The sequence below is a fragment of the Pithys albifrons genome, chromosome 21 (genome assembly GCF_047495875.1).
Source record: "Pithys albifrons albifrons isolate INPA30051 chromosome 21, PitAlb_v1, whole genome shotgun sequence".
Taxonomy (NCBI): Eukaryota; Metazoa; Chordata; class Aves; order Passeriformes; family Thamnophilidae; genus Pithys; species Pithys albifrons.
Window position 1 is genome coordinate 4,365,428 of NC_092478.1, and position 26,105 is coordinate 4,391,532.

The 26,105-nt window shown below is 45.3% G+C and overlaps 2 protein-coding genes across 2 annotated transcripts in view; one reads left to right on the forward strand and one right to left on the reverse strand.

Annotated features, from left to right (window-relative positions):
• Positions 1-5,362, reverse strand: part of COL26A1 (collagen type XXVI alpha 1 chain) — a 157,696-nt gene extending 152,334 nt beyond the window's left edge. Inside the window, exon 1 of the mRNA XM_071575250.1 lies at positions 5,211-5,362. Within this exon, the coding sequence (XP_071431351.1) occupies positions 5,211-5,362 (152 nt within the window). The remainder of the gene's footprint in view (positions 1-5,210) is intronic.
• Positions 5,363-21,482: 16,120 nt separating this feature from the next.
• On the forward strand, positions 21,483-24,745 carry IFT22 (intraflagellar transport 22). The gene is made up of 5 exons (XM_071575336.1): positions 21,483-21,565; positions 21,770-21,849; positions 21,934-22,023; positions 22,660-22,862; positions 23,793-24,745. The coding sequence occupies exons 1-5, from the start codon at positions 21,527-21,529 to the stop codon at positions 23,939-23,941; spliced, it is 561 nt and encodes a 186-aa protein (XP_071431437.1). The 5' UTR covers positions 21,483-21,526; the 3' UTR covers positions 23,942-24,745.
• The last annotated feature ends 1,360 nt before the right edge of the window (positions 24,746-26,105 follow it).

Below are 26,105 nucleotides of genomic sequence, written 5' to 3' on the forward strand. Positions count from 1 at the left end.
TAGTGGTACCTCATACTAACCTTAAACTTTTGACAGATGGTTTGTTTGCTCAGCACAAAGGAAGGTGGCTGGACAAGAACAGCCTTACTCAACTCTTGGAGGGCAGACAGGAGACACCCAATAGAGTCCTACATAAGGGAATCTCACAGGTACCTTCTCTTCTCAGTTCCAGTGAGCTTTCAAAATCAACTACTGTGTTTTTAAGTGGCAAGTTCTCTATTCCAGTCAAACCACATTGATACAGAAGGAGGCCAATCTGTTCCAAACATGAAACATTATGACATTGCCTTCAGCTTTTGTCTTGGTAGCATCCATTGTGTGAGTCTCTGGGGGGAAAGCCATTTCTAGACAGATTGAGGTTTTTTCTTCACCAGAACTACAATTCCTCAGCTTTGGAAGCTGAAAGGAGTCTGAGATGCTTCCTACTTGTTAGTCCTCCCAGAAAGAGTCAGCTGTTTTCAAGTAGTCAGGCATAGACATTACAGGCAACTCTATCACCCAAGCACAGTCCTCACTTACACATCTGTTCAGTTCCAAAAGAACGAAGGCACTGAACTTACCAAAGCCAAGAAGTTTGTCAAAACTTGTTAAAGCATCTAAATGTTATTCCACACAAAATTCACATCAACAAACCATTTCTTCCAAGAAAGAAGATAAGGACAAAAACCAATAACGACCAATATCACAGTTCCCACTTTTGTTCGTTTCAGCAGCCTAACTCAGATCATACAACACTGGGCATAATTACACTAAGCAGGAGCTTTAGTATTATTCAACTGCATAAGAAGCTGATAAATGCAGGACAGTGATCCAATCAGTAGCATTAGCCTTTTCTTTTACTTTTGCAGCTATGCCCCTCACCAGAGTCTTTGTGATTGCTAAGTTGGCACAGACTGGCTGTAGGCTCAGCCTCAGAACAAACATTATGCCTCAGTGGATGCAAATTTAAGAACTGTCCAGATCTGCCTAATTAAATGTGAGTCAAGAGCTTTGTGCATATTGCAGATACACGGTCAGATGAGTTTTGATATTACCCTACAGGAGAGGCATCTGGCTTTTCAAACCAGAAACATCTCCAGGTACACCAGGGAGGTCAAATGCAGCAAAAAGCAGAGTGGCTGCTCCACTATCCCAAAGCAGTCTATGCTTTCAGTCCTTCATCCTCATCTGAAAGCCATTCTTAATTTCCCCCCCTTATCAAGACATAGCATGAGACAGAGATGTAACTATCTCTGATCCAAGTGTCCCAGAACCACACCCCAAGCAAACCTGTGAATGTTCTAACCTGCCATGATTCAACAAGGATTTTAGTGCATGAACAAGCTCAGCTTTGAGAAGATTAACAAATAAGGGTTGTTGAAAGAGACACATTTATTAATTTATCCAAGGGACACATTTATTAATTTATCCAAGGGGAGCACAAGTTCACTGCCACCCATTGTTATGCTTCTCTCCTCCCTTTTTCTTCCTATAGCTGGTAAACAAAACCTACCTGAGAGGAAATGATTCCCACCAGCAGCTGGAAAGGCAGGATGGTAGATTTCCTAAAAGAATATAATTAACTGCAGTAACTACAGTCACATCTGGTATTTCAAAGCCATTCCAGTGTCACCAGGCCCTTACACCACCATTGGTTCCACTGCTAATTGCACTGTGAAGTTACAGCACTGAACCCTGTGAGTCAGATGAAGATCATAGGGCTGCAAAGTCCAGGAAACAAACACCAGATAGTCCCAGGGTTTGGTGATGAGCTCAAGACCTTCTGACCTCTTGGTTACCTGGGTTGGGCACTTCAAAGCAGAATTAATGCAGAGGACTCAGCGTGACACAAATCCCAGTTTGCCTGACATCCTCCCAGCCCACAGCAAAGCAGAGACCCCGGGCAGTGAGCAGACTATTAAGTGATGGAGGGAATGACTCAGAGAGCCAGATCCTCTCAGCAAAAGGAAGGAGAATCACGTTTTGCCAATATGTGTAGTTTTATATTCCACACCCACTTAAGAGTCACAAGAGGTTCAGAGTTTAGGGCTGAAATAAGGTTCAAGTCATCTTTCTCTGGTAAAGAGAATTCAGAGAGATTCATGAGGAAAATTCCAGATACATGTTCTGATCAACAGTATAAATTGGAATACTGATGATAGATCACCTTTTAATATTAAAAGCAAGCCTCTTACATAAAGAGACCCACAATTATTTGAAAGTACTAAGGCCTCACCCAAGAGGCTGGAGGTTGTTACACCACAGTGCACTTGTGCTGTGGAGGAGCAGGTCCAGCCCAGCACGTGTAGCTGCAGGACCAGGCACAGCACAGGAGGTTATTTTGAAAAGAACACTTCTACCTCCAGCAGGTCCATCCAGGCATCTTGATCTTCAGAACGAGACATTCAAGTGTCCTATTAAGAATCTGGTGGCCTCAAGGAATAATTGGCAACATATTTCAAGCATCAGCACTTCAGGTTTCTTGGGGAAGAAGGGAAGCAAGGCAAGCTGTAGTACAGGAAAGCTGCTGCCTGTTCAAATAGCTTTCCCACATCAAAGCAGCACACAAGTGCTGCTTTTAAAGGCAAGTGGTTTTGGCCTAATAACCAAAATTTGTCAGCTGAAGCCAACCACAAGCTAGAATTTTCATTTTTAAAAAAGGAAGCAAAGTACACATAATTCTTCCAGAACAAGTAGCCCACAGTTTCATTTTGAAGAATGTGAACAATGAAATTTTTTCCTCACAATTTTCCTTCACCACCATCCCAAGGTTCTTACACCCCAGGGCCTTAGGTCTTGGTGAGAAAATATGTTCTGCAGTCCTTGGAGCCTCAGGAGCCCATCTCTGAGTCAACCTGCAGCCTGCATATCAAGGGCTGTATCAGCACAAAGGCTTTCAGAAGTCTCCCTGCTTGGAGAAATACAACTCTTATGACACATTAATTTTCAAAAAATTGATAGCAGATTCCCAAATGGCTCAGTCATTTCTTCACCTGTTGATCAAGGACAGAAAAAGACAACAGCAGGAACATGATGTGTATCAAGGAAACATGTCAGCTGTAGAGCATCACATCAGCATGTGCTGCAACACACCAAAACCTGGAGCTGCAGTGACTCTCAGTGCTCTGGCCCTGCTCATGTTTGACTCAGAAAAAGTGCCAGAAGTCACTGGGCAAAGCACTCCCAGAGAAGGCTGAAGAAGAGAAAGTGAGAATGGCCATGTAGTGCCATTAATAACAATCATCTTCCCCCCATCTTGCCTCCTCTGCAACCTCTCCAGGGCAAAGACCAGAAAGCTCTGCTGGGACAGAGCTGCTGTTGCCTCACATAATTCAGGTGCTACCAAGATCCCTTGTTTCAATGGCAAAAGGGACTCTGAACAATGCAAACACCAGCCTATACCAGTCTGATTCAATCCTTGATAAAAGGCTCTGTACCCACAGAAGTCTATGTCAGACTCAGTGCAAAAACCCTCATTCCTATGAGGGACCACCTTAAACCCAGAAAAACTCAGTTTTCCCAACCTGAAGCTGCACCCAGCATGAGGCTCCCCCCAGAGGTCCAACATTGTGGCTGGGGAAAGTTTTCCCACACAGATTTTCCCATTAGAAAGTGAAGCTGTTAAGACATTTGCCAACAACTCCACCACTCAAGGGGAAATTAAAACATATAAAGATTGCTTCAATGTGTGATATTTGACTGAGCACTTGAATTTTTCTTTCACAACATCCACCAGTGATTTTTCTCTCCCATCAAATTTTTTACTTTCCTCTCTTCTTTAAACTAGAATGGGAGATTCTCACATGGCAAAGTGAATAAAATCCATCAGCTTTCCCAACATCATTGTTTAAAATCAGCTTTATGTGGTTTTATACAGCACTTTATAGACTTGGAGAGGGACACGTTCCCCTGACAAAGCATCAGCTGTCCAAACCACCAAGGCATGGGAAAACTGTGCCAGAGTGTGAACTGAGGAAGGTCTTTGGTGAGCACTGACACAGCCCACACTGCTGTAAGTGTGGTAGCTCAGAACAAAGATCTGCAGGCTAATAGATATGTAAGACAAATGACATGTGGTTCTCATTGCAGCTCATGCTTTGGGAAGGGGGTGCCTTGGAACACATCCAGCTGGGATAGGTTTATCCCATTACTCTCCTATAATTTTCTGCCGTTTCAAACCCTTTGACAGTTACTGTAGTTTAACATCACACCCCCTACAGCCTGAGGCCTCTCTGACAGCCCAGAGGACAAACCCACCCCCACCCGGGGGTGAAATCCGCACCAGATGCGAGACCCGTGCAAGGCACAGGCACAAGGCTGGTGCCCACTCCGTGCCTCTGACACGCCGATGGAAATCCTTATCCCAATTCCCAGCCCAAATGGGCGATGCCAACACAAGCCCTCCTCCACAGCAGCACAGCTCCTGCGGACTAGGTATTAGCAAGAGGAGGAGGAAAAGAGGTAGACATAGGACAGACGAGCCCTGAATATTAAATCCCAAGTCCCCATTCAAAGGAAAGGCAAGGAAAAAAAAAGAAAGAAAAAAGTGAAACCCAAGAACAACTGGAATCAGGTTAAGCCACTCTCTTGCTTTATACAGTGCAGCTCATTCATCTGAGCAGCTGTTTCACCTCTAGAGAAATACCCAGAGAAAACAGAGAGGAGGGGGAGAAGCCTAAATTGTTTGCTCTACTGAAGCAGCAAGATACAGTAAATCAAAACTGATTTACATTAAGTTTATAAGAAATTGGGTTGGAGTGGGGGAAGAGGAGAAGAATGGGAGGTTTGATTTTAAACAGCTACTTGAAAACTGAAGTTCTTGAACAGAGATCTGTAATTAAGGGGTTTCCTTTGTTGAGCTGAACAAGTTTCTTCTCGCAGCCGAGGGCTATAACAGTTCCCTCTGCCGGCATCCCCGGTGTCCCCGCTCCGGAGCTTTTCCGGCTCTGGCTGCGCGGTGCGCAGGGAACACGCTGCCCTGCAGAGCCCCTTCCCCTCCCCGACTCGCGGGGCTGCAGGGGGAGAGTGTGCGGATGTCATTTATCAAAGCTCAGCTCCTCGATTCCCTGAGGAGGACACTGCCGCGGGCAGGTAGGGAGCCTCCCGCACCCCACGGAGGATGCGGGCAGCCCAGCCCGGTCCCCAGAGAGCCCCTGCGCCCTCCGCGGGGGCCGTTGCCCTCGTTTCCCCCGGAGCCACCTCTCCCGGGAGGCGTTCCCGGTCTTACTCACCGGCGACTGCCGAAGCCGTTGCCCGGCGAGCCGGAGCTCTGCTCTGGGTAGTTGTGCTGCAGGGTTGATGCTGGGAATTGATAGAGGAAGCCCGTGCCCAGCGCGCATCCATGCAGGCAACAGCACCAGGACAAGAAAAGAGCGAGCTGCATTTTTGCAAGAACGGGGTTTTCCTACCGCCTCCCCTTCTCCTCCTGGACGGCACCGGCACGGCAGGCGCGGGGCCACTCCGCGCTCCCCCGGCCGGGGTCACGGCTGGATCCCACGGCACGGAGGTGCCCTCGGGAGCGGGGACCACGGGGCAGTGGTGTCCGGGACACAGGGATGACTGCTCGGGCTCCCAAAGGGCAGCCCAGTCCCTCGGCAAGCCGAGCCCCGGCGGTGCTGCCCGCGCAGGGGGTCCGGGGCCAGCGCGGCTCGATGCGCCCAGGGCGCACACTCAGCCCCGGATGCCTTTTCAAATTTGGCGAGGTTGGTCCGACTCCGTCAAAGGGGGCGTGGGGCTGCGGCGTTAACCCTTGCCAGGCCTCGCGGCGGACCCCGCCGCGAAGGGGCCCATCGCCCCCAACCCAGCCCGGGGGAGGCTGAGCCGCGGGCACCGAACGCGCCGTGCCCCGGGGCAGAGCTGGGCCCAGTACCCACCCTAACCCAGAGACGGGTCCAGGGGAATCCACTCACTGCCCAAAAGCCAGTGCCTGCTGCTGCATTCACACTGCAGAAGTTATACAGATAAAGAGGAAATAAATAATTTTTCTGATGCCTCACTCACAAGGTAACCAGTGAGAAAGAGATCTCTGCTTCAGCATGTGCATCCTGTGCATTTTGGAATCACATGGGAACACGGCTCAGTGGTGAACACAACAGTGTGAGGTTGACTGGTGGACTCCATGGTCTTCAAGGACTTTTCCAACCTACATGATTCTATGATTCACATTCAAATGTTCCCTTTGCCACCACCTCCCACAGACCCTCTTTGCCTATAACCCAGTACAGCACTGAGCTTGGGGAATTGCACAGCCAAACCCAGCCAGGAGGAACCCTTTTACAGAGGTGGAAGGATGTGGGTATTCCACCAGGGCAGCACTCTAAGAAGGAAAGCAGAGGAAGGCTCCCTCTCTGTACAGCAGCTGAGTTTGTGTTCAAAACCCTGGTACGTCCCCCATTTGGCTACAGTGTCACAGATGCCATTTGTTGACCTCCCAGTGTGCCCTTCCCAGGTCAAGAGGAACCTGGGCTGTTGCAGCTCCTGAATGGGCAAGCAACTCAACCCGAGTCAAACTCCACAGGGGGGGACTTAATTTTTAAGATGACTCAACTGCCTAAGTTTTTTTGCCCTCAGATCCTGCAAGCTCACAACACTCCTCTGCACCTTCACTGTGTGTGCAACCAGCCCTGATGTACCAACCACTGTCTTTTGCTTTCATCCTACCAGCCCAGGACCTCTCTGTGGGGCTCTGCAAAGGCAGAGACTTCTCCTCAAGGGCAAGACAGTTCCTACAAGACACCACAGCCAAAAATATAGCCTACGAGATACTGGGAAAACCTTATACCTGGCATTTGTTCCCCACCCACAGGTGGCACCTACCCCTTCCCCCACAGTGCCCACCTCCAGAGCCTGCACACAGAGATAAATAGCCCCTGGCTGGAGCCTGCAACTAGACAAGTTTAGACTGCAAATGAGGCACCAGGTTTTTAAACAGCCGCTGCCATTAATCACTGGAGCAAATCTCACAAGGAGGCAGAGGTAGAATCTGCACTGCAGCTCAGCAGGACATCCCTGGAGGTGACCCACTGCTGCCCCTGGGAGTGCCCCACTGCTGCCCCTGGGGGTCAAAGACCCACAGCAGGCAGGGACCAGCACTCTCAGAGCTCAAAAGGTCTGGTCCAGGAGCACTGGACTGCCAAGCCTGCTCAGAAACAGACACTACTTATTTACAAAAAGCCCTCAGTGCCTGAAGCCACATAACACGACCCTCTGTCCCCAGCCCTGGCTCAGAGTAGTCCGAGTACCCTTCCCTTTAATCTACTCTCACCCTCAGGAGGGGGAACATTTTCTGTTCCTTACTCCACTCCCAAGAAAACACAGAGCTCCCAGCAACTCACCCCAGGATGTTCAGCCTCTCAGCCATTCTGCTTAAAGTCAGTCATCAGAAAACCTCTGCTCAATCTGACAGGGTAACAAAAGAAGAAACTTGCTCTCTGCTCCTACCTCTTAAGTTGGGTGACAAACAACCCCAAACTCACCCTTCTTTTGGGAAAGCAGTCAAAAACTGGAGCACACACAAAACACAAAGCAACTCTTAGGTGGTTCCCTCCCCTTAAATCTGGGTGCTCACCCTCAGCTGTGTGTGCTCAGCCCAAGTGGGCACAGCTGGGTGCTCACCCTCAGCTGTGTGTCAGTCCAAGTGGATTCAGCTGGACATCCAAGCCCTGGCAGTTTGTCACAGCTCCAGCCTCAGTGCTGCTCAGCCTCTTGTCCCAAACACACAAAGTTCCCTCTCCTGACAGGCTCAAATATATCGTTTATCAATATTTAACAACCCTGAACAGCACCAGTGGCTTTCTGACCCATTCTCCTGGCTTGGGTTACCCCCTTTGGAAGCTCTCTAAGTCTTAACTTTCCAAGAGCATTTTATTTTCAGCTGCATGCAAAATTTGCTGCTTCAGCCTTCACTGATTTTGCAAGACCCTGGGAGATATTAAACACAGGTGATTAGACAAGACATGATTCTGGCAAATTATTAGAGACATCTGTAGGAAGCTGATGGTCTTCCTATTTCATGAACTGAGAGACTGGAGACCAGAGGTCAAATGATTTTGCTCAAGACTGCAAAGAGCAGAAGGCAGAGCCAGAAATGGAGCTCAGATCTCCAGACTCCCATTACTTCTGCCCTGTCCCAAATGCACTCTTGCTTCTACTCTGTATGGCTGATTTAAAATGAAAATGAAGAATTGATTTCCAAGCTGGTTTTGGAAAGAGAGAAGCAAGGGTGATATTGTCTACTGTAAGGGGAGAATTAAAGATGACATTTCATTTTAGTCCTTTGGATATGTGTAATATAATCAAACACAATAGCAGTAATAAATGAATATTTTTTCTCCCCATGGTGCTTACGAGTGCAACATATTCTAACAATTTCTCAAAACTATGTTGATAAATTGGAAACACAGTGATGGAGGTAACAAAGACAGCCAACACAAACATAATCCATTCAATTTATCAGAGGGACTGGCTTTGAGAAGAGAACCCTTGAAATCTGAACAGTCCTATTCTTATAAACCAGATGTAATATATTTCGAAATATAAAGCTACACTTTCTATGTCTGAGCATAAGAATGTTAATTAAAGGTTTGCCCAGGCTAGCAGGGCTAAATGAATTACCTGGGTGTATTTCACCAATGCAGTTAGAGAAGGAGGGGACAGGATAGTGGAAAGCCACAGGGCAGGAAAGCACAGGGGGAAATAAATAAAGAGCTAAGGGGCAGGTTTCTAATTACCAACCCTTTTGACTTTGCTGTCATGAAAAAGCAATCCTTGGAGGGCCACCCTGCCATGGATTATGTGGGCACAAGTAGGGGGAAACACACACAATAAAAGGAATATTCAAAGTTTAGTCTGATGTTTGTTCAGTTGAATGGAAAAAATGGCATGATACACAGAAAGAGGGATTTGTTTTTGTCAATGTTTTCAGTTTGAAAGGTGGCTCAAAAGGGTAGAAAAGCACTGTGGTACCTGTGAGCAGCTCCAGAAGTGCAGTGCCATCTCAGCTCTTCAGCACCACTCACAGTGTTACAAAAGTCAGTAGTTAGCTGGAAAAAAAAGAGCCATGATGTTGTTAGAACCATTGCAAACAAGTCCTGAAAGGCCTATCCCTTGGATTTTGTGAGTGCACTTTTCATGTGGTAGCAAGAACAGACCAAAGGAAAAACAGCTTTGTTGTACTTGATAAAACCTTATGGAGTTTTAGAATTATGAAGTGTCCTTTAGAAGTTAGATTAGAGTCACTGATAAGATCATCTAAACACAAAAATAATTTAGATAAACCCTTTCTAGCTTCTCAAAATGCCGAGATTATTTCATTGTGATATACAAAGCACTCAAGGAACCTTGGAAAATTGAAAGACATGGATAAGAGGTTAGTAAGAGCAAGAATTCAAGACCTCTATTATAAATTAAATTATAAGATTACATGTCTGTTACTGGGGAGCCAAATCAAACCTGAGCCAAACTAAAAGTTTTAGGGGACTGCAGTGGTTTTCCTTTTAAAAGCTGGGAGACAGCTGGTGTGTGGACATTTCTTGACTTTGACCTGGAATAAATCAGTCACAGCTGAACTCAGAAGGGAACAGAATTTTAAAAAGTCACACTTGCACAAGCAGTTTAGCCTACAGTAAACATGATAGATGGTGTTATTGTGTGAAGCACCAGAAATGATCCAGAAGTCATGACTTTGGCAAAATTCACTGGCCATAGATGAGCACTTTGCCTGAGTGAAGCACTTGTGTGGGTGTTATAAAGCAATACAGGGGATAAAGCAACTCAGATTGAAGCATAATTCAGCAGATGAAAAATGTGATGACTCAAGAGGTCAGCAGGACAATGACTGTGTCCGGTGGAATTACACACATACTCTGAGCGTTATTGTGCCCTGGGAAAAATGATTTATGCCACCTTTGATGTCAGGCACTGATCTGCACAAGCACAGGGACTCCCCAAGAATGCAACAAGGAATGCAGGAAGGCAGGGGTGCACTCAGGTGGGATTAAATCAAGGCAGAAAAGCACCAAATGTACTGAACTCAAACCTGCCAGAGGAGAAACACATTCAGAAGTAGCCAGGAAGGACTGGAAGGGTTATCCAGTCCCTCTTCCTTCTTCCTGCTAGAAGGCAGGATCCATTATACATAGATTATTGTTGGCACAAATTTTTCTGCCTTGTTCTAAAAGACTTTGAGACAGAAACACCCCGTGGTCATCTGAAAACATATTTCAGTATTTTGGGCTCTGATATGGTAGTTTTTCCTTAATATTCAACCTCAGTCTGGTTTATTGCAATTTAAGCTCTTAATGGCTCACTTTTTCATTATAGATATAGAAAACTATTCCTCCTCTCCTTAATAGACTTTTAATTCTCCAACATAATTCAAAAATGTTTTAACACCTCTCCTTGCCTTCTAGAAGCAAAACAAAGGCAACTTCTTCAGCTTTTCACTGTAGCTCACACGTTAGATAGTTCTGGTCTGGTTTGGTTTCTCCTCTGAACTTTCCAGCTGGTCTCCATCTATCTTATGGTATCCATGATCTATACTTCTGTGGAATACCACTGGCCTGCTGAGGGTTTGCCTTTCTGACATCTGTGCATCATTGTTAATCCCTGTTTAGTTTGGGATTCTCTACCTTTTCTGCAGCACTGCTGGCCTGACCTTCCCTCATCCAGTACTTGCTAGTTAAAATTACTCCTGCCAAAGCACAGTGCCCTGCAGTCATCCTTATGGAGTTTCATCTTATTTTATTCAGATTATATCACCAATTTGTCAAGATCACTTGAAATTTTAATCCTGCCTTCCAGTACTCTTGCATTCGGTTCCAGCTTTGCCTCATCTGCAGATTCAATAAAGCTGCTCCCTCTTCCATCACTGAGGTCACCAAAGAAAACATTTGGGAGATCTGTCTCCATGTCTGTATCCCTGAACCCTGTTCCTGTTCATTAACTGTTCATTAAACATTATTCAGTCACTGAGGGCTGCCTGCTCGTTTGGTGCTGCACAGGACATGAACACTGAACTTATAAATCCTCCAGACCACAGACCATCTTCAACTTCTACAACAAAACGAAGCACTTTGTAACCTGCAGTGGGAGCAGAGACCAGGCTGCTGTTTCTGTTGGAGTCACTGACTGTGGGATAGCCACACTCAGTGGTATCCCAATGCTTAGCTGATTTGGAAATCTCTCCTGAGCCATGGACTCTGAATCTCAGAGATACAAAAACTTTTATTGACAAAGGATGCCTCAGTTTTGGACTCTGGCCCTGGAATCCTCCTGCTTCTCTCAGTTTCCCCGTGGCCTCAGGTTGCCTGACTTGAGGAACCCAACCTGAGTGGGAGCCTCAGCTCCCTTTCTGGATTGTGCAAGTCAGATAAGAGAGTGGGCTCACCCCCTCCTGGCAGAGTAAACATGTAAAGGCACACAAAACAGATAAGAAAGGAGTTATGGAAATAACAATCCTCTTCCCAGCTCCTGCACACCTACCCTATGGAACCAAGGAGAAGAACTCTGGGGGATGCAGATCAGAGACTGGAGTCCCTTTTCATCCACACAGCAAATCTGAATGTTCTATCCATATTTTTACAGCTTTTATTGATTTGGTTTGTTGGGTTTTTTTTCAAATCTCCCAGGAATTTCCTCCATGGGCATGACAATGAGGTCTAACCACAATAGTCTGCTTTTCTTAGCTGGTTTTCACTGTGCCCCTAGATGTTGGCTATGATCCCTCAAAAAATTGGTGGGCTGCACTCTGAAAATCACTGCCCTTGGTCCCAGTGCACAGGGACCATCACCTCTGCAGCAGGACTCTGCTCAGAGCTGAAATTGCCTCCAGTATTTTCACCTTAGCTTAAGGTGGGTTAGCAGAGCCATCTGTTTTCTCCCTGTGCTCTCCTCCACCTCACTCCACTGTGTCCTTATCCACCAGCCATCTGTCTTCACACTGCAAACTTCTTGCCAGTCAGTGCCTTCCTGCACCATCCTTGCCCATGCTGGATCTCACCCCAGGGGCTGCAGGACCTCCTGTTTGCTCCTTGCTCCAGTGTGGCTTTCACTGTCTCTGTGTGTCACTGGGAAACAGCCACAACCCACCTGTCACCCCTGTATTTTCCTTACAGTTCTGTCTCCACCTGACTCTGCTCCAAAGCACTGCACATCCAGATCCACGGGACCCCTCTGCTAACTGGCATTACATATTTCTTGGAGCATTCACATGAGCCTCTCCCTTCTCTGTTTTCATTCTTTTCCCAAGATCCTGTTTTCCAAATTGTCTCCTTGTTTTCACAGACTTTGTCTGCTTCAAGGGGATTAATCCCCTTCATTATTTTAAAATCATTTAAAATCACTGCAAGATCTCGTTTTAAACAAGATAATACCAAAGCCCTTCAGTGTTGCTTTATAACTCAGAGCTAAAAGGCACAGTATTACTGTCATTTTTCCTGCTTTATGCCTTAATCATGTCCTTCTCAGGCAGACTGAGCAGTACTGAAAAGAACTCAACAAGAACTCACCAGTGGTTTAAGTAATAACAATAACACCTTTTTGATATATACCCTGTTCTTAGCATAATGCAACCCAACATCCTGTTCAGTTGTTGGGATCTTTTTTCCTACAGCTGTGTGCTAGGCTGGGAGCTCTGAGGATTATTTAAGGAGAATATTCTCCAGATTTATCAATTTACCTTTATGAACATTTGGGTCTCAACATTCTAAGGGGAGCAATCATGTAAGCAAACCCCAGCACTGTTCAGTGGCCCTGTGTTGCTCTTTAGCTGTCTCTCCACCTAATCTCTCTTGAACCTTCCAGAGTCCTCCATGGAAGCCATAAAAAGGCAGCTAAGGTGCTAAATACGAAAGAATCATTGCAGGCATTAAGGGCTAAAGTCACTGCAAGGCAGCAGGTTCCAAGTATTTCTTGGCTAAGCACATGTCCACTAATGCTAGCTTAGGTGTTCACAGTATACTCCACTGTCAGCAATGGATTCCACACCTAATGGGCTTGGTTTCCAAAATCCACCCCTTTTCCAGGGCCTCACTTCCATTTCTGAATGACCCAAACTGGAGCTCCTAAATTGTGCTTTACAAATATCCAGCTCCAGACACAGAACACAGATCCCTCTTTCACCACAAGACATGCTCTTCATCTCTCTCTTTTCCACCAAAGGGAGATCAATCTCTCTACAGATGCAAAACCAATCTCCCAGTAACCCTCTGGGATTACACTGGCTCACAGCCCCCCATGCCAAAGGGTCTCACATGGGCTGTCAGGCTGCACCCAGAAAGGATCTGGTTGAACTCCCTGACCTACCAGAGCCATCAGGAAATCTCTCAGTGCCTTCCTTTGTAACACAGGGTTCAGTGCTCTGTTATATATCATGGCTATTGTATGGATAATAGAAATGGAATAAAAATGACATGGTATAAATAGTAACAAATGAAACAAGAGAAGGAAAAACAAAAGAAGCAAGATGAGATGTAATCTAAAGAGAGATATAAATTGTTCTTTGGCAGAAAGGAAATTATAAAGTCTGCAAGATACTATGAAATGTTTAAACTGATTGTTGCCCAAAAAAAGGAATAAAAGCTTTTGACCAGACTAAGGAGAATTTTGGTATGTGATGGAATGGTAGGACGAGGCTATCAGACTTGCTGTGTGCCTGGGAAGAAGTGGCTGAGAGAAAACCCCTTTTTGGCTCAGTTCAGAGTGTTTAATCCTCAGATTGCTGTGAGAAAGCTGGTGCAGTGCCCCAGCTGCAGGGTGATGCCCTGCTCTGCATTGGAAACAGGTGCTCAGCTGGCTGTGTTCTAGCAGAGCACAGCAGATTTGTCCCAGGTTTTCTGGACATGATCTCGAAGTAATACTTGCATTTCTTTTTCAGATGTTTCACTAAAATTAGACAATTGTTTTCCATGTTCTGAGCCTCCCCTGCACTGACTGACAACAGATTTACAGAGCTGGGCTGTAAGCTGGGCAGTCAGGGAGCCTGAGCAGTGTACAGAGAAGGGAGTGGACTTTGGAAAGAGCTGAGCTGCATTTCTGGAGCATCTTTAGGAACAAACACAGCTCATTCCACGTACCCTGGGATGCTGCAGCTACGGCGGGGACCTGCTGAGGTGCAGTTCCTGGCCGAGGACAAGGAGAACAAACAGCCTTGATCACCCAACCATTCGTTTCCTTAGTTGTGAAGCTGTGTCAGGTAAAGAGCTGCATTAACTAAAACTCTCCACTGTGTTTATTCATTTTAAATGGCTTTGAGATACAGTTTCTTCGAAAGATCCTGTACAATCAGTCTCCATTGTTTTGTATATACTTGCAGAAGATAACAGCTTCATTAAAACACAGTGTGCTATTAACTGCAGCAAATATATAGCCTTAAACCTTAAAATGTAATGCAATTAAATAAGAAATATGAACCCAAGGAGGTTAAGTGCAATCAACCACTGACATACACATTTGATTTGAATTAAAAAACACACACAGAGGGAAATAAAGGGCCTCCGTCCATACTTGGATAACAGGAAATCCCCTGGACATAAAAATAGTGAATTTAAGAATGGAGAATATAAAGGTCTAGCTCAAATTAAAGATTTTATGACTGAGGACTCCATTAAATCTTTGAACACTTACAGTAAAGAGTTTGGAATGTTTCCAGTTCAATTCTTTATGTTCTCACAAGTGACAGATTATACTTCTGAACTTCTATGGCAAAAGAAAGAAAGTGATTGTATTAATCCATCTAAATCTGCAGCTTGCTAATTAAGATGAAAACTATAACAATCTGTGCTTAGGTGAAGCACAGTATTTTTATAACCCAGCTCAAGACAGCATCACTAGCCAAGCCAAGAGGAGAAGATTTAAGCTCTCAAATTATTGAAGAACAATAAAATGACGAGCCACTTAATACCACATGATCAACAATCTGTATTAAATATGAACTCTTTTATAGTACCCAATCTGCTTTGCTTTTTATATTTCCAAGACATTCCTGCTGGTGTTTAAAATACACAGCACAACACGTTGCTTCAAACCCCACCTGCCAAAATGGAAGGAGGTTCAGTCGCAGCAGGTCCCGTTCAGTCTCACACGCACGTGTGTGTTTGTGTGTATTTGTGAGCCCAAGGATACCAAGGAGGGAATTTCAAATGAAGAGTTTGCAAGTAAGTCAAGCAGTGGAAACTAATATGCTACTTTTACTGGTTTTAAAGGGAACTGAGGCAAAATAATGAAGGGTACAGATTTTTAAGTTGAGGGTATAGGGTTAGGAATTCATCACTGCATCCAAAGCAAAGGAACCAAAGCAAAGGAGCAAGGATTTTGTTCCAGACTTCTCAAAACTTACTAATTACTGGTATAAATCTGTTGTCTCCCATGGCATATTGCCAAGGGGTAATTGAGCCTTAAATGAAAATGAATGTGAGACCTCTGAAAAGCCAGCTTGACTTGACCCAGGATGTTAACAGAAACATAATGCCTGGAAGGATCGTGGGGTTAAGGAACTCCTGTGTTTGGCCACAAACTCCAAAGTAACACATAAGTCAAACCAGAGAATGAAAATGAGAGAAAACAAAACCTTCCTGTCAGTAGGCTCTGCTCTCCTATAGGGCACATGGCAGTCCCTCTGAAGACACTGCACACTTCTTTGCTCTCTTTCTGTGAAGTCATTGAGGGGCTGGCCTTGAGTGAATAAGGAGATCAGACAATGTTAATAAACTCTGCTCTTTGCAGCCCCACACGGGTGGCAGACACCAGAGCTGCCAGGGAGAAACAAGGCTGGCTTTGAAATTTTATATTCCAAACAAAAGGCATTCGTGTCTAATAGAAAAGGTTCCAGGAGCCCTTGTGAGTCACAAATAACCATTATCCTTTGTCTTTTTTCGGTACTTTCAGGTCTATCACCTCTGCCACAATTTTTACCAAACACAGAGGAAGGTTTTTTGCCCAGGCCAACAAGGCTGCCACACTCTTTCTTCTAAGAGTAAAGGATGCCCAACACAATATTCCTCATTTCTCACCATCAGACTGTATTTCTCTTTGACTGCTCTCACAAATAGGTATCAAGGACACCAAATCAGGAGGTCTGACTAATGGTATGACTATATGAACCCTTTAATTGAATGTACATCTCCACAGTAGCCAAGAGAAATGGTCCCATCCCTGTTCCACTTGGCCCCATCCCCACTGTCCTTGTTACCTTCTTTCTGTTGGCACTGGGGTTTTGTGCCGTTATGCAGTGAACAGGTTCATGGAGCTGATTATTTTATTTTATTTTTTCATCCCAGACAAGCTTTGAATTGAATCAGTTCCACCTAAACAGGTAATTGTGAGGACAGATGGAGCTCTGGGGATGTGAAGGGAAGGCAAATGCTATTCTGTGAGTGGGTGGTGATACATGTTAATGTCATATGTAAAAGAGCAAGTATCCACAGTCCAGGCTCTGTCAACAGGCAATGAAGACCCTCCTAATGGGTGGTTCAGAATACCTAAACCAGAAGCCTAAAATCAAGCAGCATGACTATGACAAGCCCACAGTGTCTCAGTACTGTAACTCCCACAAAGACCTGAGGCTCTGTTTACAAATGCAAATGATCTGCGCTTTAGCAGGAATACTTTCTAATGTCTTTTTTCCATGGAAAAATCGAAACTTTCCCCTGTGAGGGGGAATGAAGACCCTCTGAAGGGCTCTCCTGCTAACACAATAAACATCTGCGGGTTCTTTCCTCCCTAATGCTGTTTTTCTAGGGGTCCCTCTCTGATGAATTAGCAGTCCCAGTAGATCAAGGCAAACAATCCCACATACCACATCTTAGGAAATGGTACTTCTTGGAACTGATTGGTTTGGTCTGCCGTAACACAGGCAAGTTAACACCACATTATCAAATGCGCTGAGGTCACCAACCTCCACCAGATGAGCTGCTTGATCCTTTTCAGACAAAAAAAAAAAAAAGAAAAAGGAAAAAGAAAAAGGAAAAAGGAAAAGAAAAAGAAGAAAGCTTGGATTCCTTACAGAAATCCGAGTGCTCCAAGCTGGAAGCAGTAGGCTCGGTCACTCACAGCCCACCCACCTACAGATCAAGATGGACTAGAACAACCTCCTCCATAAGCCAAGGGGGCTGGGAGGTGGGAGGAAGAGTTTCATATTTCATCTACCACTTTTAATAGAAAACAGAACGTGGTGGGGGGTTGAAAGGAAAATGGTAAATCCCTTGAGATCCCGAGTGTTGGCTTTGCAAGTCAAAACTGTCAATCACACCGTGTGCCCTCCAACTCCACTTTGTGAAGGGAAGGCAGGAAAGGAGGAAGGGACTGGCACATTCAGCCACTAGATGTTACTGTTGCTCCACAGACTGGGATCAGAGCAACCACCTCGGAACAGGCAAAACATCTCTGAGACATCATCTGCAGCTGAATCTGAAGATTTAAACCATAGGCGCTAATTCCTACTTCTGGATTCAAGTATTGTGACCCAAAGACCAGAGCACTTCAGTGTGTCCCCTCAGGGTGGCCAGGGAGAAGGCTGCTGCTCCTTGGGTTTGTCTGTACGTCACTGCACAAAGGGAGTGAGCCAAATTCATCCCTTGGGTACTCCACTGACTTGGATGAAGGTGCATAGGGAAACTGGGCTGCTTAAGCTATCACTGAGTTCAAGTACTCTGGTCAGGAGAACACACTGGCCATCAAGTTGTCTGCTGAGCTGTCTGCCTCCTCTCTGCCTGGCCGTGGCCAGAACTCACACTTAGAGGCATTTTAATTGATCTGGATCTGCTCTCAGCTGGGTGGGCTGCTCTGACAAGTCATTTAACCTTGCTCTGCTTTGTTTCTCCATCTATAAAATAGAAATAAAGATCCTCATCTCCTCTGGAAGGACTTTGAGCCCACAGATCAGTCAGAGTTGTAGTCCTTGACAATCTGTTGGCATGAACTAAGCAACCAGGTTTTGCATGAGCTTTTCCTATTGATTTCAGAATAGGTTTCCTGAGAGAGACTGAACTGAGTGTTACCCTGCAGGTTCATGACAAAGAACAGGGTTCCATTGCACCCCTGTCAAAGCAACTTAATGTCCTGTTTCCATTTCATCCTTTTTCATAACTCTACCAAAACTTTTTTCCAGAGAGCAGCCACACTTCATCCAAACCATCATTTACTTAATCAACCACACTTTGAGCCCTGGAGACATATCCCTGCCCTGGGCTTCTTAAGCAACAAGCTTCAAGATTGCAATATTGATTTTCTCCTTAATTTTTAATAATGGGCTGCAATGCTCAAAAATAGGTGTTTCTTCCTTTCAATTCCTGTATTCTATGCCTCACCCCCAGATGAGCCAGTATAAATAAATGGAGGATGTAATGCAGGTCCCTTCCTGCACCCACTGAAGAGCTGTTTGTGCACACACACAATAAACGTGGTGCAACAAACAGCAACCAGGCAGAGCCTTCCCTCTCACGGCGAGCTGTGCCATGTGGTTGTACTTCTAACCAAGGCAGCATTTTCGCACACAACTTTAGTGCTCGAGGGTATGTTGGGTTTTTTTTTCCCCAAAGTTTGGAAACATTGTTACAGGACATTAAACAAAGTACCAGCACTGAGCCACAAAAAGCTTATGAAAGATTTTTTTTGCGTTGTTTTCATAGGGAAAATTTTATATGCCACGTTAAATGAAATACAATGCAAAATACTGTTCTCTGAAAGACTGAATGGTTTGCAAGTGCTCAAGTATTCTCTGAAAGGTGACTGGCTCTACATTTTACTGCTGCTTCCAGTAAAACCTGCAGAGCTCTAGCTTGGAGGCAAAGTCCTCTGATTTGCAATTCAGGCAAAAATCATCACATGCCATGATACAGCAAGTGTTCTCACTGGCATTTCTAGAGAGAAGAACAGTTTTATTGAAATATTATTGATACCTTGCAGTTGCTTTTGGCTTTTAAAGGAGGAAGGAGGATCTGTCCACAGAGAATCACCTGGAGATGATAATTTTTGTTTGCTACTGAAACATTGTGGTGGAAAACCAGCCAGCTAATAAATGCAAGACCTAAAGACCAGGATTGTCTGGAAGTAGTTCACTAACTGCTGGAGTTTTCTCACTGTTAGTCTGACAAAGAGTTTTAAGTGAAGCAAAATGATTCATACACATGTGCTTGCAGCAAACAATACACCAGGAACTAACATAACTTTACCCATATGCCTAAGGCAGATCCTGATGACATCAAATGTACTTGACTTAGATGCCTTTGAAAATGTCACCCTAAGTGGCTTGAAAGCTTAATTCCCACTTTCTAAAGTGACTCCAAGCCCTAAATCACATGGATAAATCCCAAAATTGCAGCCTTAGTTAGCTGTGCTCTCATTACTCTTCAGTGGCTAATATAAACACACAAAGACCCTATCTGACACTTCATCTAAAAATTAATCCTAATTGCTTTCTGGGCAGCTGCACAAACAGCCAGTTTTACCCAGTTCCAGTTACCTCTTACTCTTTTTTTCCCCTCTTCTGTGCTGTTGTCCACAATAGTTCCCTTTATAACACATTTCTCTTCAAGTGCTAATGGCAGCTAATGCCATGTGGTGGAAGTATGAGAGGCTGTCCTGGTTCTTCTCTCCGTGCCACACTTTCTGTCTTCCCTTTGGAAGCTGTGGGTCTGAAATGTGGAAAAAAAAAACAGCTGCAGAAAGGATTCACTATGAGCTGTCCCAGTTCTTTGTGAATTTGGTCCCGCATCTTCACAAACAGAAAACATATTTCCAATCCACTACAACAGCATCAAATTCAATGCTAGTTCCAGCAAGTGTTTTTTCATTGTCTTTGTCCCACCAACCTGAAAACAAAAGGGTTTTCTGAAGTTTAAAATGCTGTGTGAGTGGTGTGGTGCCTCTGCCACACTGAACCATCCCAAACTATCCCAATGTAAGGAGTGAAACTACAAATGAGCCTCCAATGTGATAGAGAAGACCATACCCCCTCAGTGAGAGCAATTCTGGTTCACATTTATTAGCAGTGCTAGTTATAAACATTTACATTGTGGCAGTGCCTAGAGGCCCTGTTTGAAAGCTTGTCTAAAAGTGCTATTGTACCTGGGCACTAAACAGCTCTGAAGCAGCACATCTGTCTGCCAGATGTTTTATTTTCTTAGAAGCTGCAGTTTAATAAAGCCTCTTGCTTCCTCTAATGAGCCTTAATAAGAATCTTCAAGAGCTTGGCTTCATCGTCCCTTCAAGGAGAATCTGCAGGTAAAATTGCAATGAAACAAGGCAAGGACAGCAGGTCCAGAGAAGAGCAACGAGGCTGGTGAAGGGACTAAAGCACAAGTGCTGTGGGGAGAGGCTGAGGGAGCTGGGGGTGTTCAGCCTGGAGAAGAGGAGGCTCAGAGGTGACCTCAGCACAGTCTGGAACTGCCTGAAGGGAAGTTCTGGCCAGCTGGGGGTTGGTCTCTTCTCCCAGGCACTCAGCAATAGGACAAGGGGGCACAATGGGCTCGGGCTCTGCCAGGGGAAATTGAAGTTGGAGAGCAGAAGGAAATTCTTTGCAGAGAGAGTGCTCAGGGATTGGAATGGGCTGCCCAGAGAGGGGGTGGATTCCCCATCCCTGGAGGTTTTTAACCTGAGCTTGGCTGTGGCACTGAGTGCCATGATCTGGTAAAGGGACTGGAGTTGGACCAAGGGTTGGACTTGATGGGACTTAACTGGCAAGAAGTTTGCAGTGTGAAGACAGATGGTTGGTAAGTAAGGACACTGTGGAGCGAGGTGGAGGGGAGAATAGGGAGAAAGCAGATGGCTCTGTTAATCCACCTTCTAAGGTGAAAATACTGGAGGCAATTTCAGCTCTTAGCAGTGTCCTGCTGCAGAGGTGATGGTCCCTGTGGGGACCCTGTAGGGACACTGTGGGGACACTGAGGGGACACTGTGGGGACGGAGTGGGGACGCTGTGGAGATGGAGCGGGAACATGGCAGAGACACTGCGGGGACACTGGGGACACAAAGGGGACAAAGTGGGGACACTGCCGGGACACTGTGGGGACGGAGTGGGGACGCTGTGGAGATGGAGCGGGAACATGACAGAGACACTGCGGGGACACTGGGGACACAAAGGGGACAAAGTGGGGACACCGCCGGGACACTGTGGGGACACTGAGGGGACACTGTGGGGACGGAGCTGGGATACTGTGGGGATGGAGCGGGGATGGAGCGGGGACACTGTGGGGATACAACGGGGAGACTGCGGTGACGGAGCAGGGACATTGTGGGGACAAAATGGGGACGCGGGGATCGAACTGCAGTCGCTGCGAGGTCCAGCGGGGACGGTCTGGGGACACTGTGGGGACACCGTGGGAACACTGTGAGGACAAAGCGAGGACAGTTTGGGGACAGTGTGCGGACAAACCCGAGACACTGTGGGGACACTCCCCGCTCACGGCACCGCCCCCTCATGGAGCTGCCCCCTCACGGCACCGCCCCCGTTCCCGCCTCTGCCGTCACGTGACGGCGGCTGCGCCAATCACCGCCCGCCCCGCGCGGGAGCGTTGCCGGGCAGCGGCCGCGGGGGGCGCCGTCCCCGCCCGCCATGCTGAGGGTGAAGGTGCTGCTGGTGGGGCCGCGCGAGGTGAGCGGGACCCCGGAGTGGGACCCCCGAAATGGGATCCCCTCAGCCCCGCGGGGTCCCTGCGGCGGCAGGCAGGCAGGGAGGGAGGGGGAGGGCCAGGCCTGCCCGCTCCGGGGCTGAGCGGGAGGGACAGCCAGGTGGCGGGGACTCAGGTGGGCACCGCCGCTGTGGCGCATTAAATTCCTACGCGTGTCTTTTTGCCAGTCTGGAAAGTCGGTGCTGGCGAACTTCGTGTCGGAGAGCACGGAAGGGATCGGCAGCTACAGCCCCACACAGGGGGTGAGGTGAGCGAGACCCCCGAGCTCTTTGTGCCCCCCGAGCTCCGCTGTGTTCGATCCTACCCCCTCGTGTATCCATCATTTCCGCAGGATCCTGGAGTATGAGAGGCCAAACCTGACCGGGAACAGCAAGGGAGCTGGGTGTCGATTCGAGCTGTGGGACTGCAGTGGTGATCAGAAGTAAGCCAGCACCTTGTTGCTTCTTCCAGGTTACCTAACTCATGATAGTTCTGTTTATACAAGTGTTTTGTACTTCAGGCCTAAACCAAGTGATCTGTTTGAAGTGAGGAATATTCCTGATTCTTTAGCCCAGTGTATTCTTTCATGGGTTCTGCTGTAAAGCATCTGACATTAGGTGCTCTCTGCCATGATCACAGCTGAACCTTGTTTTGGATAAAGACTGAATATAACAGCAAAGCTCCCAGCTCCTGGGGTGGAATTACAGGTGACAGAGGCTCACTTTGTAATTGCCTTTATCTTCTTGAAGCTATTATGTGAGTGCACTTCAAAGAATATATACATATGATTGAGGCCTAGATTTCCAAAAGATTCAATTGAGAATGGGCCAGATCCATCTTTGGGGAAAAAGTTTAAATAAGCATTTACCAAATACCATATTGTCAGCAAATCATGTGACTAACTAGCATAAAATAGCTGGACTATGATAGATCACTGGCAAGACTATTAATCTTATAATTAAAAAAAAATACTTAAATGTCTTCTTGAGGAGGAAGAAGAAAACTTGAGGCAGTTTGAGTGCATGTTTCCATTTTCCAGCTGTCAATCTTGCCATTTTCTGTGCTCCTGTTTTTCAAGGTTTGAAACGTGCTGGCCAGCTCTGATGAAGGACTCCCATGGGGTAATAATAATCTTCAACCCTGAGCTGCCCAGTCACCTGAAAGAAATTGAGATGTGGTACTCCTGCTTTGTGCAGCAGCAGCCACTGCTGGACAGTCAGTGTCTCCTGGTGGCACATCACAAGCCAGGCAGCTCTGAGGACACAGAAAACCTGCCCTTGGGTAAGGAGATGGAAAACTCCATCTGTAACTCAGAGTTTTTCACTCACCTGTGTGTCTTTAAAGTTGTTCATACTTTATGGCTTGCATTTTTCATTTAAATCTGCCAATTAAAGAACACTGGGGTGCTCTGCAAAAACAGAAATAATGGATTTCAAGGATATTCCTGTTGCACAAAAGGGAAAGTGAAGGCAAGCAAAGTTCTGATGGCTGGTCTAAGGTCACAGTGAGAATCCAGCTGAGCCAGGAATTAGAACTCCTGACAGGAATTAGAACTCCTGCCATATTTCCTCATCAGTAGTAGTTTGGTTCTTCTATTGAATGTTATTTGTTAACTGTCACTTTTTTGGTGTCTTTTAAGTCTGTGTTCTATCAATCAAAAGAACAGGAGCCCTTTGAAATAAAAGGCTAATGATCTACCTCTTAAAATCAGTGATAGGTACCTTATAGACTGCAAAATTATTTGTGTCTCTTTATACCAATGAGAACACACACACTCTCTCTGGGCAACCTGTTCCAGTGTTCAAAGAGCTGTGTATTTGTTTGAAGTATTAATATATTAATACTTACTTAATATAACATGATTCCATAATTTTGAAGTAGTCAAAAAATGTCTTATCTCTTCAGTAGTAAAACTGCAGTTCAGTGCTGAATTGTTTGATTCTGTCTCACTGAACATGAGTCCAAAACCAGACTTTAAGCTTTAATAATACTGTCTGAAGACTTTAGTTTGGCAATAAGCTGTATTTGTTTGTAATGCTGAGAAGCTCTGCTGCATTTCTTCTTCATTATGTGTTATCTGGGCTATCAGACATTGGGTACTGCTGAATTCCAGCTGACTCCAACATGAGCTGTCCCATAACTTTGCCTTGATTGTGAATATTTCTTTTATAAAAGGAATATACCTAATTGTTTTTTTACTTACTTCCAAAGCTCACCCACTGAACAAGCTAAAACTGATACACTCCAACTTGGAGGAAGATCCTGAAGACGTTCGGATGGAATTCATGAAATACTTCAAAAGCATTGTCACCATAATAAATGAGAGCAGAGAGAGGGAAGAAATGTCAATTATCTCATAGCATTAAATACTGAACAGGGAATAAAAACTACAATTTTCCCTTTGTAAGTTGTACTAACCTGTGAACAGTCCTCACAAGGGTGTTTTGCCAGCCTGGAAACAAGTGCTGACATGGGTGAGCTGTGATGCCAAGGCTGCACATCCAGGAATTTGGGTGACTTTATAGCTGCCCTTTGGCATCAGAAGTACAGGAAGGTGTTGTTCAATATGTTAGTGTGGACCAAAAGATACAGGTATGGGACATCCACCACAGAATCCCTTTGTGTAGAGGTGCTCAGAGCAGAAAGCCTGACAGAACAGAAGACTGTGGAGTTGTGCTGAAGCTTGTGAGTGAAGAGCTCATGTTAGCTGAGCTGCTGGAGAGGGTCTGCCTTGGGAAGTCAGTACAAACTGATGGGAATAGAGCTCTGAGAGGAGTCATGGTGTGAAATCCACATTTTTATGTTCTTTTTGTTGAAGAGCACATTGCCTTGGCCTGACAGAGCTGGTTGCAGTCCTTCTCAGGTTTTTCTTCTATTCCAACAAAATAAACATGTTGTGAGGACAATGTTTAGGTCTCTCCTGGAGGAAAATAATTGAAATCTCAATGTAGTGCAATATTGGACCTATGTCAGGAGTTCCAATAGAGGAAAAAAAAGTCTTCATTCTCCAGAGGAGGAAAAGCTGTTTTGAAATTTTATTGCTGTTCTCTGTTACATTGGATTAAGTGGTTTCATAATTTACTTTGACTTGTTTGGTTTGTGTGTTTTGCTGTGGAAGACATTTTTTGTAACATGCATTACTAAGGTAATAAAACCATTTTAAAAATGTATCCTATTGTGGTTTTTTGAAACTGTTACCAACTTGCTTAATTTTTAGTAAAGAAAACAGGGATAAACTTGTAGTGCATTTCACCCTACTTAGGTCTAATAAGTCATTTACAAAAACTTGTCACCAACCCAAATAGTCAAAGAAGTGACACCACACCAGCACTGTCTTTTAGTAAAGCCTTTACACAAAGTATGTTCTGAACCAGGAAGTACTTCATGTATTTTAGTTCCAGACAACAGGAGTGAGAGTTTCTTGGGTTTTGCAGTGATCCAGGTTAATGAATCTATTTTTTTTATTTTCACAGTTCTTTTCTGAGTGATGGGTGGCCTGTCCTTATGCAATGGCATGTGAGGTGACAGATTAAAACATCTTTGAATGGTTCTAAGTTGTCAAACTCGTGGCTACAAATTACACACTGAAACACACTGAGCAGGGCTCGAGTTTAGAAGTTCTCTCAACTGTCCCAGTGAGACACTGGTTTGCTCAGGTGGGTACCAGGTGTGTGAGTTGTGCACACACACAAATAACCTGCACTGGTCTGGGTTTAGGTGCTCGATGTGCTCCCCAAACCTCCTGCCCCATCTTCTTTTCACTGTCTGCTGGCTCCTGTTCTGCCATTAAAGCTCCACTCAGTCCTGGGAGGCAAAGAGTGGGTGGTACTGAAGGAAAACATCAGTGAGAGGAAGGACACCAGGAAAGAAAAAAAGCAAAATAAGCAGCAAGAGATGAAAAGAAAAGGTTGGAAGCAAATAGTGGGAGGTTGGCATTTCAACATCTACGTTTTATTTATATGACTTTTGAACAATCAGGCTTTATGTGCCTGCAATCAGTGTCATAGGGTGGTCTGTTGGAGGCAGTTACTGGAAAATTCACAGCCTAACTAGAGAACAGTTTTTTACATGCTGCCTTAGATTACTTTTTTCTTGTTGCCAGCTGTGTGGTGCTGGAGCCAATTTTTAAAATATACTGCCTTAATAAATTCAGTTTTTCCCAACAGCAACATTGTGATATGCACTGGTAAAAGACTGGTGTGAAACCCAGCAAATATTTTGTTTGGAATGTGAAACTGGTTGGGTGATTCCAGGGTTGAAAAGTCAATGAACTCTCCTGTTCACCACCTTGCTTCATATAAACTGTTAATCATGAGCTTACTTTAAACTCACATAAAGGATGTAAATTACAGGTGTCTCTATACTGCAAAACTGTTCATTAGGGAAGACAAATAAGAAAGATCCCTAGACTTGACTTTCTATCATCCAAAAAGGTCATAATATGCAATAAATGTAGAACATCATTCATAAAATCTGGCCAGGAAAATAATTTCTGTCACTGCTGAAGACCAGAGTAAATGCACA